Genomic DNA, 12,955 nt, shown 5'->3' with positions numbered 1-12,955 from the left:
CACGCGTGGGCTGAAAAACCTTTTCCCTCAGAAATGAACACAAGCGCAACGCTGTCAAGTCTACAGCTGAACAACTGCTGCATTCCAACATTTATAGTCTAAAAAGCATCACCAAGACTTAAAGTAGAGTTAATTTAGTCACCCCTGAGAAGAAACGATACCCATTTTTCTCTTGACACGCTTTCATGTACAGAATACGTTGTTGGTTAGACTTATACAAATCTAATTAAATGTCAAATACCCTGTTATTTTGACTTATGTCCACGAGGACTTGACCTTTACCCGCTTTACTTGACACCACTTTGGAGAGAAAAAGGGGACAGAAAGCGCGAGGGGGGGCGCGGACACCGCGCGCAGGAGGTCAGCTCTAATAACGCGCGTTCCCAACAGCGCGGCACGAGACAGACAACTCTTTTTCAGCTCTAGGGTTTTCCGTCGCATTTAACGCGCAGCGTAATATACTCCCAAGTGGTGGTTAAAAATCTCATCTGTAGCGCCCCCCCCCCCCCCTCGTCAACGGCTAATTCAGTCGTGGAAAACACAGCGCATCACTCCATGTTATGGTTATCACATTCGCCTAATAGTAGGGTTCTAATTGCGTTTATTGTATCAACAGACACGGGTAAGAGAGATGCAGAGAGGACCGGTTCTGCAGAAGACGCACACACGCTTCCGTCAGCCTGTTGTTTTGCACAGTAAAGATGTGTTGCTCCATATGCTCGCGCATTGTAGCACTCAGTGCCCCGGTCGACGGCGGCGCGGGGTGACAGCCAAATTCAAAAGGCTCTCAGAAGCCCATCGACAATGAGGGGCCTTTGCTCACCCCTGTCCGTCCGCGAGAGGCAAGACAAAAGCAACTCTCCACCAGAAGTCTATCTTTCCTTTGCGTGTGAATATATACCCTTCCCTATTACACAGACATCTGCAAGTTTTATTAAATGCAGTATAAGTGCGTGACATGGTCAACGCACTGGACTCTGAGTGACAGCTACCTTTCTCTCGCCATCCTGTTTAAATCCTTCACGTTCACGCTCTACAACACCTGAGCTTCCACAGATGCTGTGACTCACTGATATCAACAGCACAGTTTTAGAAATTGAGCCGAACACATTAATAACATTGTGTATGGTGGGGAACGTTTCAATATCCACCGTGTAGCAGCATATCCACTCCACTCAGCGAGCCTTACACCAAGTGTAACTGACCTTCTATTTAAAACAGACGTTAAAACAGAAGTAAATAAATGTTCATGATTAGGATCAATAAAATCAGAACATTACACAAATGGAACACTACGTGCGGATTAGCTATGTTATGTTACTCTCTACCCATTAAATTTACAGCACGATTTTCAGGTTTTGTTATTATCGAGATTTTTTGTATCGTTTGGTTTTCCTGAAAAAAAAAAAGTATTCATGTCGAGGACTCCGTGGACCATCTTGTGGCTATTGCCCGGTGGTGTGGCTTAGCACTTAATTTTCACACTGCCTTCATATGGAGGTTATTTTAACCCCTCAGTCCCTCCATCCACGCTGTTTATTCGCTCCCAATCGATGAGTGGCGTCACCGGGGGTTCTATTATGACGACTGCCCTATTAAGAATGACAGCCCGAGAGAAGAGGGCAATGGTGATCCCTCCCAGTGCTCGCGCTGCACACAGCAGGGTCAGCACTCCCCTCTCCCGCTCCGCTGTGCTCCTGTTAAAAGGCTTGCCGTCTCCCGCACTTGGCGTTCACTCCGCATCCATAATGGAAAACAGAAAGGAGATGGTGATGTTCATTGAGGGAGGTCAGCTTGGCACGCTGGTTGGCAAGATAGGCGCCAATTTGTCAGAAGCAGTTGGAAGCCCCGTTCAAGAACCGCAGGAAAAGATGATCCACAGGAACAGCGCGAGCCCCAGGTCTGTGCCTTTATCACGAGAAAGAGCGGATGGGGAGGCGGAGGGCGCGCGGAGCGGCGTGTGCGGCGATATAAGGCCGGGCGGAGCTCTCCCCGCGGCGGAGCTCACCAACAAAGAGCACAGCAGCTCCGACACCGAGTCCGACTTCTACGAGGAAATTGATGTCAGCTGCACGCCCGAGAGCATGGAATACCCAAACGGAAAAGGTAAGCTGGAATGAGATGAAATGCTTTCGATATTTTTTTGCTATATTTTCACTCAGATCAAGTTGTACCGACCCGATTCTGCAATTAATGAAAAAACAATAATTGTGTTTGATGGATATCGTGTCTCAGATAAGGCGACCCATTCATTATAGTCTACAATGATCGTGTCAAAACTTCGAATAACCAAGCTTCATTCGGTCTAAATACTGGAGTTTCGGAGGTTTATTTAGAGACATTTTGAATTAATCTGTTATCGGTATGTCAAGTAATATAGACAAATGCACAAAGCACGCAATATCAGCACCCGAATCTATGTTTAGTTTTACAACGAACTGAAACGTTAAAAACGACCGCAAAATTGTTGGGGTTTAAAGAACGGGGAGTAAGGCATGCAGGTAATAACATCTTTAGCGCTGTTAATTTGTGCGGCTTTCAAACGCGCCTTTCCGGCGCCACTTGTGAAGCAATCCGAGCGCTACGGACAACACAGCACGACTGCGTGTGAAAGCGAACCGTCACGCTGTCTTCCTTTCAGAAGAGTACAATGTGATGTTACGGAAATATGCTTCAATAAAGAAGTGAAGGCTCTATTATTTATTCTTTAGCAAGGTAGTTATTTCTTTTACACATGCCATTGGTCATACAAAACGTCTTCCAAAATATAATAATATAAGTATATAAGTGATACAATTGAATGCATTATATATTATGAATTTAATTGCATTAGTGTATATTATATATATATATATATATATATATATATATATATATATATATATATATATATATATATATATATAAATAAACGAAGGCAATTGAATTCATAATTATATTTTGGAAAACGTTTTGAATTCGTTTGAATTCGAATGTATTATTTATGTATGATTTTTTTAAATAAAAATAAACAGGACAGGTCTCATCTCCTCAGAACTAAAGAAATCGACAGAATTTTCTTTCATACTAAGGTTGCACCAGTAATCATCAATTATTCAATATTTTGCTCATTTTTATTCATATCCAAATATTTTAATTGGATGTATTATATACAAAATGTTGTAATCCATTTATTGGATATTGTAAACTATTCAGTTCGTTCGTTTTTATTAGATCATTTTCTGTTTTGTCTGTTTAAATAATAGAACAAGATATGCAGGGCAACTATGTTTTTAACGAATGAATGGAGTGGCTTTGAGAAAGGTTGTGTGGTTTGCATATTCTTGGACAAACTTGCGCATTAAAAACATCTTAATAAACCAATATTCATAATCTAATTTGCTAATCCTTTAATCTGATTTCATTACTTATATTTGCCTGTATTTTACTGAAATCATTGCAGGTCGCATCGGCGACTCTCCAAGTCAAAGCACTGAGAGCGGTGTGGACGCGGGGAAGACCAGCACGACCCAGAGTTCGCTGTCCTACGGGGCGGACCAGATGCGCCGGTACCGAACGGCCTTTACGCGAGAGCAGATCGCCAGACTGGAGAAGGAATTCTACCGGGAAAATTACGTTTCCAGACCCAGGAGATGCGAACTGGCTGCCGCTCTTAATTTACCGGAAACTACCATAAAGGTAGGTAATGCCACGGTATTGGATAAACCCTCGAAATATGGGCAAATTATCCTTTAGTTTCGATGATTTTGTCTGCAAAAACCGCGTCAATATTTTGTATTTATTTCATAATTACAACTCATTACTTTAAATGGGCTTTGCTTTAGATTAAATTGAAGATGCATTCACTTTATTCTGAGTGGAAGTGACTGCAAACAGGTTTCGCACGGGAGTAAAACAGACATTAGGAGCTCCCTGCAGGCCTCCGGGGACATGTGTGTTTGGGAAGAAACGCAGTCGCCCCCGCAGTTTTAAATCTGTGTGTGTGTGTGTGTGTGTGTGTGTGTTAGGTGTGGTTCCAGAACCGCAGGATGAAGGATAAGAGACAGCGCCTGGCTATGACGTGGCCCCATCCCGCAGATCCCGCCTTCTACACCTACATGATGAGCCACGCGGCGGCCACCGGGAACCTGCCCTACCCCTTTCCGTCCCACCTGCCCCTGCCCTACTACTCTCACCTCGGTGTGGGTGGCAGCTCGGGCTCGGCCGCCCCCTTCAGTGCCCCTCTGAGGCCTCTGGACACCTTCCGCGTCCTGTCCCACCCGTATCCTCGTCCGGAGCTGCTCTGTGCCTTCCGGCACCCCTCCCTGTACCCCACCCCGGGCCACGGACTCGGCTCGGGGGGCAGCCCCTGCTCGTGCCTGGCCTGCCACACCGGGCAATCAAACGGTCTTTCGCAGAGACCTTCCGGGTCGGACTTCACCTGCTCGCCCACCAGCAGGACTGACGCGTTTCTCACCTTCACGCCCTCCGTGCTCAGCAAGCCCTCCTCGGTTTCGCTGGACCAGAGAGAGGAAGTACCTTTAACCAGATAAACGCGGAGCGCCTCCGGCTCGGACGCACTTGCCTCCCGCTTTCTTGTTTAAATTTGACTTTAAGCATGAGAACACGCGCCACAGACAGCGACGCGGGAAATGCCGCTGTTTGCACCTCCGACACCCAGGATCGCAGCGGGACTTGATATTTTCCAGTTTTAAGCTATGTTGCACCTGCGAGAGGAAATAAAAACTATTTATAAATCTATGAAATAGAAGTCACATTAAACCATAGAACTTTCTGAAAATATTATGGGATGAAATAATTTGAGGAAAAGCATTTATTGCCTAAATCTTGACACTGCTACTGATGTGTTTGGTCTGAAGAGCACGAAGTGGTCAGAGAGCGTCACAGACAGACGTTTATCCGCGTGATGGATGGTGTTAACGCTTTATCATTATTTGTAGTTTCTTCACATGTCCAAATTGGCCTAGATATATTGTTAGTTACATTAAAATGATATTTTTCATCTGTCTTTTTAACAAGGGAATTTGTTAACAGACTGAGGAACCTCATTAGTTCTTCTCCAAAGCCCCTGTCCTGGTGTAGGAGGCTGAAATGTGCAGATGCTGGTAAAATTAGCAAGTGATGTATATGTAAGGAGGAATTTTGAATGTTGAATTAATGATAATACTGTGCGCGTGGAGACTTCCTGCCAAACGGTAACAAGGCGCCATGGGAGCGGATTAGCTGACGGGAGCGCGAGATCTATTGGACAATCACACGCGGCAAATTGGGGCAGGCGCGAGCCGCCTGTCTTCCCGCGCCTGCGGCTGAGCGGGCCGCCCGCGCTCCCTCCTCACCTCTATCTGGATATTACTGTTTATCGAGGAAAATAATAACGATGGATGATCCAAGCCTTATATTTATTACTTAAAATAATAAAAACAGTCTGAAAATATTTATTTAAAATCTTTTCCTTTTATCCTCTTTTCCCCAGGGTGCTTTGCTCTATAACTTGCCTATTAATTAATTAGCCGGAAAAAAGAAATTCCCTCATTTTTGGCAAACCTCTGCAAAACCCAGAGAACACGGAATAATCTGGTTCAGAGCAGACTGTTTATTGAGCCTCACGAGCTTCACAGTGTGGGATTGTTCGAACCTGTTATCATTTTTGAAATAAAGAACGTTTTAAATAAAAAGAACGAATCGAATGTTTCTAAATTCATTCATCAAAACCCAGGAATTTATTAGAAATGTATATATATATCCCTGAGAATTATTATTATTGTCATAATTATTATTATTAATAGTAGCAGTGGTCGTAGTAGCCTACTTGCTCCCAGCAATAGAGCAGTCGCTATTTGGTCAAACAAGTCAAATAAATAATACTGGAAGGGATTTTTGGTGACACTATCCTTTTATATGGAAAAACAATGCTTACATTTTGAAAGAGGTCATAGTAACATGAAGAATGCAATCTAAATGTAAGATTATTTACACATTCAGTTTATAAGAAATTGGATTGCTGTCACTAACATCGCGTTGCCACCTCATCGGCCTAGTTTTATTCCGGGCTCCACGCATGGATGCACTCTCTGTTTGGAAGGGTGTAGTTTCAGCTCGCGATAACAGACGGATCAAAGCAAGCTTAAGTGGTGTCAAACCTTGACTTGATTTCTGCTCGTTTTTCTCCCCGCAGAACAGGGCCTATTAAAACGCCGTCCTGCGGCAGCGCTCTCGGCGCACAGCGCGGGATTGTTTGTGACAGTTAACTGGTCCCCCGGCTGCCGTAATGCGAGCCATATTTTCTCTGTTACCACTTAATAGATACAGCAGAATTAGATGTCTCGCGGAGATATTGGAATGTAAAAGATCGATGATGCATCCCTCTCGCCAATCAGCGCACGTTAATTGGCTGGATTTTCTGGGTAATTGAGCCGCTCTCTCTATAAATTGAAACTTTCTGGAAATAATGGGGGTAGATTCACGAAGCCATTTCAGGTGCAGTCTAACCGACTCCCCAAACTCGCCGACGCAAAACGTCGCCAGGAGACTGAATAAGAAATATGTTGAAAGTTCAATTTGTCTTTTAAAACTCCTCGAGTTTTGTGAGTAATCGATAACAACGGACAGTACAAAATCGCATAGCTATGATTACACGTCTTACTACATTTAAGAGCGGGTTCAATCTAGGCACAACACGTCTAGACATAATAAATACAAACATCATATTTTCTCCAAACAGAAACTATGCCGTGTGAATGAGAGCCACAGTCAACTAGTCATATGCTAGAACAAATATTATTTTCCTTTGTGTTCCAAATGTCTGCAAAAAATAAATAAATAAAAATTTAAAATGCTGTCTGTATGCTGCATTGGGCAGATTGGGGCATATAGATAGAGATATTATCAGTGTAATTAGCTTTCATTAGTTAATTTCTCTGTTCCATCTGATTATCATGCGTTATTGTGGTAAAGATTCCTCCCGACCGGCCCTCGAGACCCCGGAACACCCCCTTGCGCGTGATTGATCGCCTTATTAACTGGTGTTCTTGTAAGTGTGACCGCGCTGATTAAAATGCATATGTTTGGAATAATGCTCCGTTTAAGCACCCGGGCCTGGGTAAAGCCTGGCTATCGATAGCATCGTATTTCATTCAGATACGGGCACACTGATGAAAGAAAAACGGCGAATATAAATATAATCCGGCACAAGAATGCCAGGGCTTTTGTGTTGGAACGATAATTGTAGGCAGTCTGTTTGTCAGATTCATGATGGAATGATAAATATTATTATAAAAACGTTTTGCTATTTGAATTAAAATGATCGCCACTGTAGCGTACCTTCTGGAGTAGTTATCAATGATTAGGTCTTTCTCATATTTTTATTTACTTGGCTCTGGCCTTTACTTTCCTTTCGCTAATATTCAATAACTAGCAGGTCTTTATCAGTCATAACAGAACCCATGACTTCCATATTCCATATCCCATTCCGGAACTCTGTTTTCAAACAGGTCTTCGAACTCCGTGTTCTGCAGACGGTGCCAATCAAAAACGTGAAATACTGCAAACTATTAAACCGAAATACCAGTGCGTCTGAGATACAGACCTCTTTATTTCACACTGTAACGACACTGCAGCGGCGTTACCCGCAAGCTGAAAACGCACCAATCTGAGGAATCCGTACAGCTGGCGAATATAATGCGATATTACAAAGCTCGCAGAGTCATAACTACCTGGGGTCGTGTCAACTCATTCGCGCAAAATTGGCTCTTAACCGCGACTCCCTGTCCAACAAAGAGAGCGCGGAGCTCTGATTGGGCCGGGCGTGTTCCGCAGCTGCTCGCAGGACCGGCGGTTAACGTCGCGGTGTTTAAATTGTGTTACATTCTAATTTACAGGCCGTTTCGTTCAGACAGGCCGGGAGGCGTGAATGGACCAATCAAAGCTTAATGATGATGAATGGGAAATTAATTCACATACAAGCAAGACAATTTAGGCCTTCATCTGTTTAAATAGCCTTCCAATATCATTTGGAACTTGAGGTCACATTCAATCAATCGGGCAGGCTGTGAAAGTCATATTCTGTGACGTCTTTATCAGCGTTATTTATAGCGCACAGGAGACAGCGGCGTTGCCTCCAGAATGCCTGTATTGGAAACCGCTTCTGACAAGCGGCACATAGGGATAAATATCTCCAAATGTACTTTCTTTTAGGAGAATGTCTCCAGTGAGTCCTCGCTACACCGCGCTGTAGGTGTGAGACGTGTTTAAGGTCTTGTTCGTCTCCATTTTCCTTTTATTGATATTGATGCCGGCCCCCGGTTATTTCAAACTGAATAAAATAAAAGCATATTCATCAGTTTCGCGGAAATGTTGAGGAGCTCAACTATCATTTGCTTTTATTCAGCGATTTGGTAACCCTCTGTAAAAAAAAAGAACCAGGGCATTGCCTGACAACCTGACTAACGCTTTCATGCTCATTATCTTATTTATGCAGACCTGTTTTCAAAGAATATTTTTGAATATATCTGAATTTCATCTCTTTCCATGCTGAAGTCATCCCAGAGGTCACTTCAGTCTATCATTTCTTGTAGGCTTCGTACACACACAGTCCTGTTTCTCCCTCTTTCTCTGGCCTCCGCAGTGACCATCTTGGCAGGACTCGGGTCACGTCCCGCTTTCCCGCTCATACTGTAGTTACTGTGCATGTTCTGGATCTGGATATTTTTAACACGCTTACTACCTGCAAAAATTAGATGGCAGTGGTATCAATTATTGCTTTTAATTTTTAAATGGCCATCTATGGGAAAGGAAATAGGCTATTCCCGTTGGGCAATAACTGGATTTCAAGAAACATCCGTTTCCGAGATGTGTCTGTTGGTTTATATATGCTTCCGTTTTTAGCAAAGTTAAAGTCTATAGCACAGCATCGCATCGCATACAACATCACACACGCGAGTTAGAAACACTTCCTCTCGCCCCTCTTCTACATATCGATTTGGTTGTCTCCTCTCTGAGCATAATTGGCAGCGTACTGGTGCTAAACCTGACGCTTGTGGAGGCAATTGGCCGCGTCGTGTTGATTGCGGTTTTAATTTCAGAGTTTGTCCTACACGATCGGGCGGATCAATCCACGCCCTGACACGCGCCAAACTAATGCGGAAAACACGGGCTCCTTCATGGTTTAAATGCGTTTAGCACAATTCCACGTCTCGACTTAACAAATACAATCGAAAAAATACAATAAAAATGTTTCATATTGTGAATGTTTGCTGCATATCGGCTTCTCTGTTTTACTGCTGAGCGCTGAAGTTTAACCAGGTTCTGATTTATCACTGTTCTGGTGACATTTTGTTCAGAATGACAATATTAACATTATTTCTCCAGTACAGAGATCCAAACTTAATTCACCACGCGAACAATTCTATCTGATTATTCTGACCTTATTTGAAACTATGAACTATATATAATACTTCATATACTGAATATTTTAATGTTTATTTGATATCCATATTTGTCAATCCATTTCCACAGTTCGATACAATTTCGTGGCTCATATTTTAATGTTATTCTGGGAATGATAATTTAAGGATGTATATTGCTCCTGAAAAGCACATATCATAAAATAAACGTATTCCCCGATCATATGTACAATATTTTGACGTAATGGTGTAAAAGATTAAATACGTTTCTACAAGAAACTTCATGTGAGAGGATACTGAGTTATCATATGGGCCCGGAAGATTCAGTGGGTCTGTAATATTACAATGATTTGATTGCATTTCTGTAACGCTTAGGGTCACCTGAAATGCAGAATGTTCGAACTGAAATGCAATTAATTCCAATTTGATGTAAATTGCCGGGTTTAAGTCTTTCACTGATGGAAAGGAGAACCCGGACTGTGACGTGTAAGAAAAGATTCAGCAAATAGGAAAACGCCGTTTTCTAAATGGGTTTTTAGTCGGTTAATAAAAATAATGCATGCCTCGCTTTATATGGCTCATCTTGAAATGATATCGACTCTTCTGGGACAATTTCGTTTTCATATTATTTTAGTATCAGCTAAAAATAAATAAAACTAATTTTATTACTAATTTCACCACTTTAAATCACGGCTTTACACTGTGAGATGAAATCTGACATCACGAAAACACATGCACGAGCTTTGCACAAGTCTATGTATTGCGTCATAATTTAGGATACTACATTCGAATTACACACCGCGTTTAAACGGGCCGCACCGCGTCGTCCTAATATACAATCTGCTCATTTGAAACGTTAGAGCGACTGCGGAGCTGCGGCTAACAGGCTGGCAGCACTGGCCGCTCTGCAGGTCATAAATCTATATGACCAACATGCTGCTAATCTCACGCTGCAGTCGCGCTACGGCGGGTACGGGACGCCTCTCTGTCAGAACATTTACAAGTTGCCGCTTGGGAAGAAATCTAGGCCGCTTGCTGGCACGTTAACGGGTTAATCCAATAAAACAAAGCAACAGCAGCTGGCTGAATCCCCACACCGAATGCACAGTTATTAGGCCTAGCGGTTGTATTTGTTTCAGATGTTATGATTGGATGCAGGTTCACTGGGACGGCATTCTCTGCAGCGACTTCCGCTTAGCTGTTCACTAGATTTAAATTAATATGTTGTCGACGTAAGTGTTTGAGCTGCAAATGGATCCGAGGCAGCGCTGCCAGTCGTTCCGTTGAAAGTAGAGATTTTATCCGTTTAGCCTGCTCAAGAACTCAGGAACAGTCGTGTGTGGAGCTGGTCTAACCCGGCAAGCTCCGCAGAGACACGAGCTCTTTATGACATCATCGTTCGAAGAGGTTTGGTCGTGACGTCAGAGACCACATGTCCCTTTCTGCTAGTCTTGCAGACAGGGAGAGGATTCCCCACCAAGGTAACATTAGGGGAAGTACCTAAGGATGACATCAAATTTCTGATCTAAAATCAGCCTGTGTTCGCAGTACCAAACAGTAGGACATTGTGTGACAATGAGCTAATCTGTTAGCTCATTGTCTTCCAAACTGGAAAAGTCATCTTCCATAGGCGTAACTGTTTCAACTCACAATGTAATATTCAAACTGCAAAGGGCTGTCAAATCCGTGCAATGTCCAATAAAATAAATGTAAAAATCAGAGGGTTCTTTGAAACTGCGTCTTCTTCCGTTTTCAGTACATTACAAAACCAGGTCAAAACAAAACTTTCGCGAGCCACTTCTCAACTCCTGTGAGATACAATTTGGGTATAAATAAATTTTGGATGACAGAAAGTTCCATTACAAACCCCTTCAGACTTTAAGCCTGCGAGCGGTAGAAGATTGACCTCGCTTTTCCTCAGGTAGAGGGACACAGGGACAAGAAAACGGACAGGCAGGAGAGACAATTCTTTACTTAATTATGGAGGCACGAACTGCGAATGTAACTGTAGGCCTACTTCCATATTAGTCCTCGGACAGTTTTGGCGTTCCTTCGTTTTAGACCATAAGCTCTTCAGCGGGGGAGAATTAAACACGTTTCTTCTTTAGCTGGTGTGGCTGGATACCGGAAAATGCGTATAACATTGTGAAACAGGCCCAGATTTAAGATCATTGGAATTTGTTTTCTTCTTAACTTCGTTTTAAGAATTCATGGTAACTTCATATGTGTGCTTTTGTTTCAGTTTCTCCAAAAATATTTTGTTAGTTCGCCTGCCGTCGTGCAGCTAAGGAGAGGAGCAGCGAGTCGCGCACTGCGGTCCCGGGCTGAGGATGGCGGGTCCGGACGGGCCCGCGGGACAGAGGCGGTGCGCAGCGGAACACAGCGGATTTGCGCTGACATGACAGGGCTGAAAACGCGGTGGATGTGACAGCGTTAAACTGATCATCGTTCGTTATGCCTTCATGATTCCCTGTCCCTTCACCCGCAGCGGGAGCGCGCAGTTCTCCCCGCCTCCCGGTGAACGCGAGCTGCGACCTTCCTCTGTGCGCGCCCCCGTCAACAGCCACCGCTCACTGTCAGCGCGCGTGAATGATGACTAACGTGCCAATCTGTCTCACCCTCTGCTGGAAAGCTATTCACCGTGTTTATAAAGAAAAATAATCATTGGCAAGGCATTGCATCGGCCTCTGAAGAGATGTGTTTATGAGAGAGAAGGAGGTGTTTAAACGTGTGCGTGTGGTGGTACAGCTTGTGAAGTGCTTGGGCATCAGGGGTTTGAAACTTTGCAGAACCTGCTTTATGGTCGCACTTTTTGGGAACAGACCTGGTCAGATTTACGCGCAGACCGTAGCGAGCAGTGTACCGCTGTAGCAGATGTGGACGCACGCGCTCTGTGGGTGTAGCCTCCACGCGCCGGCCACGCTGACCCGGCCGTTACCGCAGGACTCCGGCCATCTATTCAGCATTACCATCTCCCCGGACCCATCTTTTAGTCCGCTCTCCCGGAGAAAAATCTATATGAAATCTCCACTTGACTGATAATGGTCATATGTTCCAGCCTTTTATTGGCGGTACTGATAGCTTTAGAAATCAGATGGCCGCGAATCAATAGAACAGATTTTCTTTTTACGAGAGAGGGGCGCAGCGGCCCCGGCGCGAGAGGAGGAGGGCCTTCCATCACCAATTTGATAACTCGGGTCCTTTTAGCTCCAGCTCGTCCGAGCGACTCCTGCACTCTGCGGGGAGGCGGGGACGCGGAGGGAACGACACCGCCGTGCACACGCGATACTGAGCGAGACAGATGGCGACGAGACCGTCGCTTCGTGCTGAACATCAATTAACTTATGCTTATGAAATAATATGACTGTGAATATAATATTTGCTGTGAAGGATATCGCAGCCCGGGGGGGGGGGGGGGGTTTGGGCTGAGACGCCACACCTGCGGGTCAAAGTGCGGCGGCGGCAGCCGAGCGAAGCGCCGACAGAGTGGGTCAGGAATAGAGCGCTTCGAAACATCCATTTACCACTTATTTACTCATAATTTCCAAAGCCTC

At 44.2% G+C, this 12,955-nt stretch overlaps 1 protein-coding gene across 1 annotated transcript; it reads left to right on the top strand.

Moving 5' to 3' along the window:
- The first annotated feature begins 1,748 nt into the window (after positions 1 to 1,748).
- On the top strand, positions 1,749 to 4,532 carry evx1 (even-skipped homeobox 1). The gene is made up of 3 exons (XM_036516352.1): positions 1,749 to 2,106; positions 3,443 to 3,678; positions 4,008 to 4,532. Exons 1-3 carry the CDS (start codon positions 1,749 to 1,751, stop codon positions 4,530 to 4,532), a joined length of 1,119 nt encoding a protein of 372 aa, XP_036372245.1.
- Positions 4,533 to 12,955: the final 8,423 nt, after the last annotated feature.

The sequence above is a fragment of the Megalops cyprinoides genome, chromosome 21 (assembly GCF_013368585.1).
Source record: "Megalops cyprinoides isolate fMegCyp1 chromosome 21, fMegCyp1.pri, whole genome shotgun sequence".
Taxonomy (NCBI): Eukaryota; Metazoa; Chordata; class Actinopteri; order Elopiformes; family Megalopidae; genus Megalops; species Megalops cyprinoides.
The sequence above is the reverse complement of the archived record's forward strand: the minus strand, read 5'-3'. Positions and strand labels throughout refer to the sequence as shown.

Coding starts and splice junctions, on each gene's coding strand:
- evx1 (XM_036516352.1), top strand. CDS start 1,749: ATGGAAAACAGAAAGGAGATGGTGATGTTCATTGAGGGAGGTCAGCTT. Junction 2,107..3,442: donor GGAATACCCAAACGGAAAAG/GTAAGCTGGAAT, acceptor AAATCATTGCAG/GTCGCATCGGCGACTCTCCA. Junction 3,679..4,007: donor TACCGGAAACTACCATAAAG/GTAGGTAATGCC, acceptor TGTGTGTGTTAG/GTGTGGTTCCAGAACCGCAG.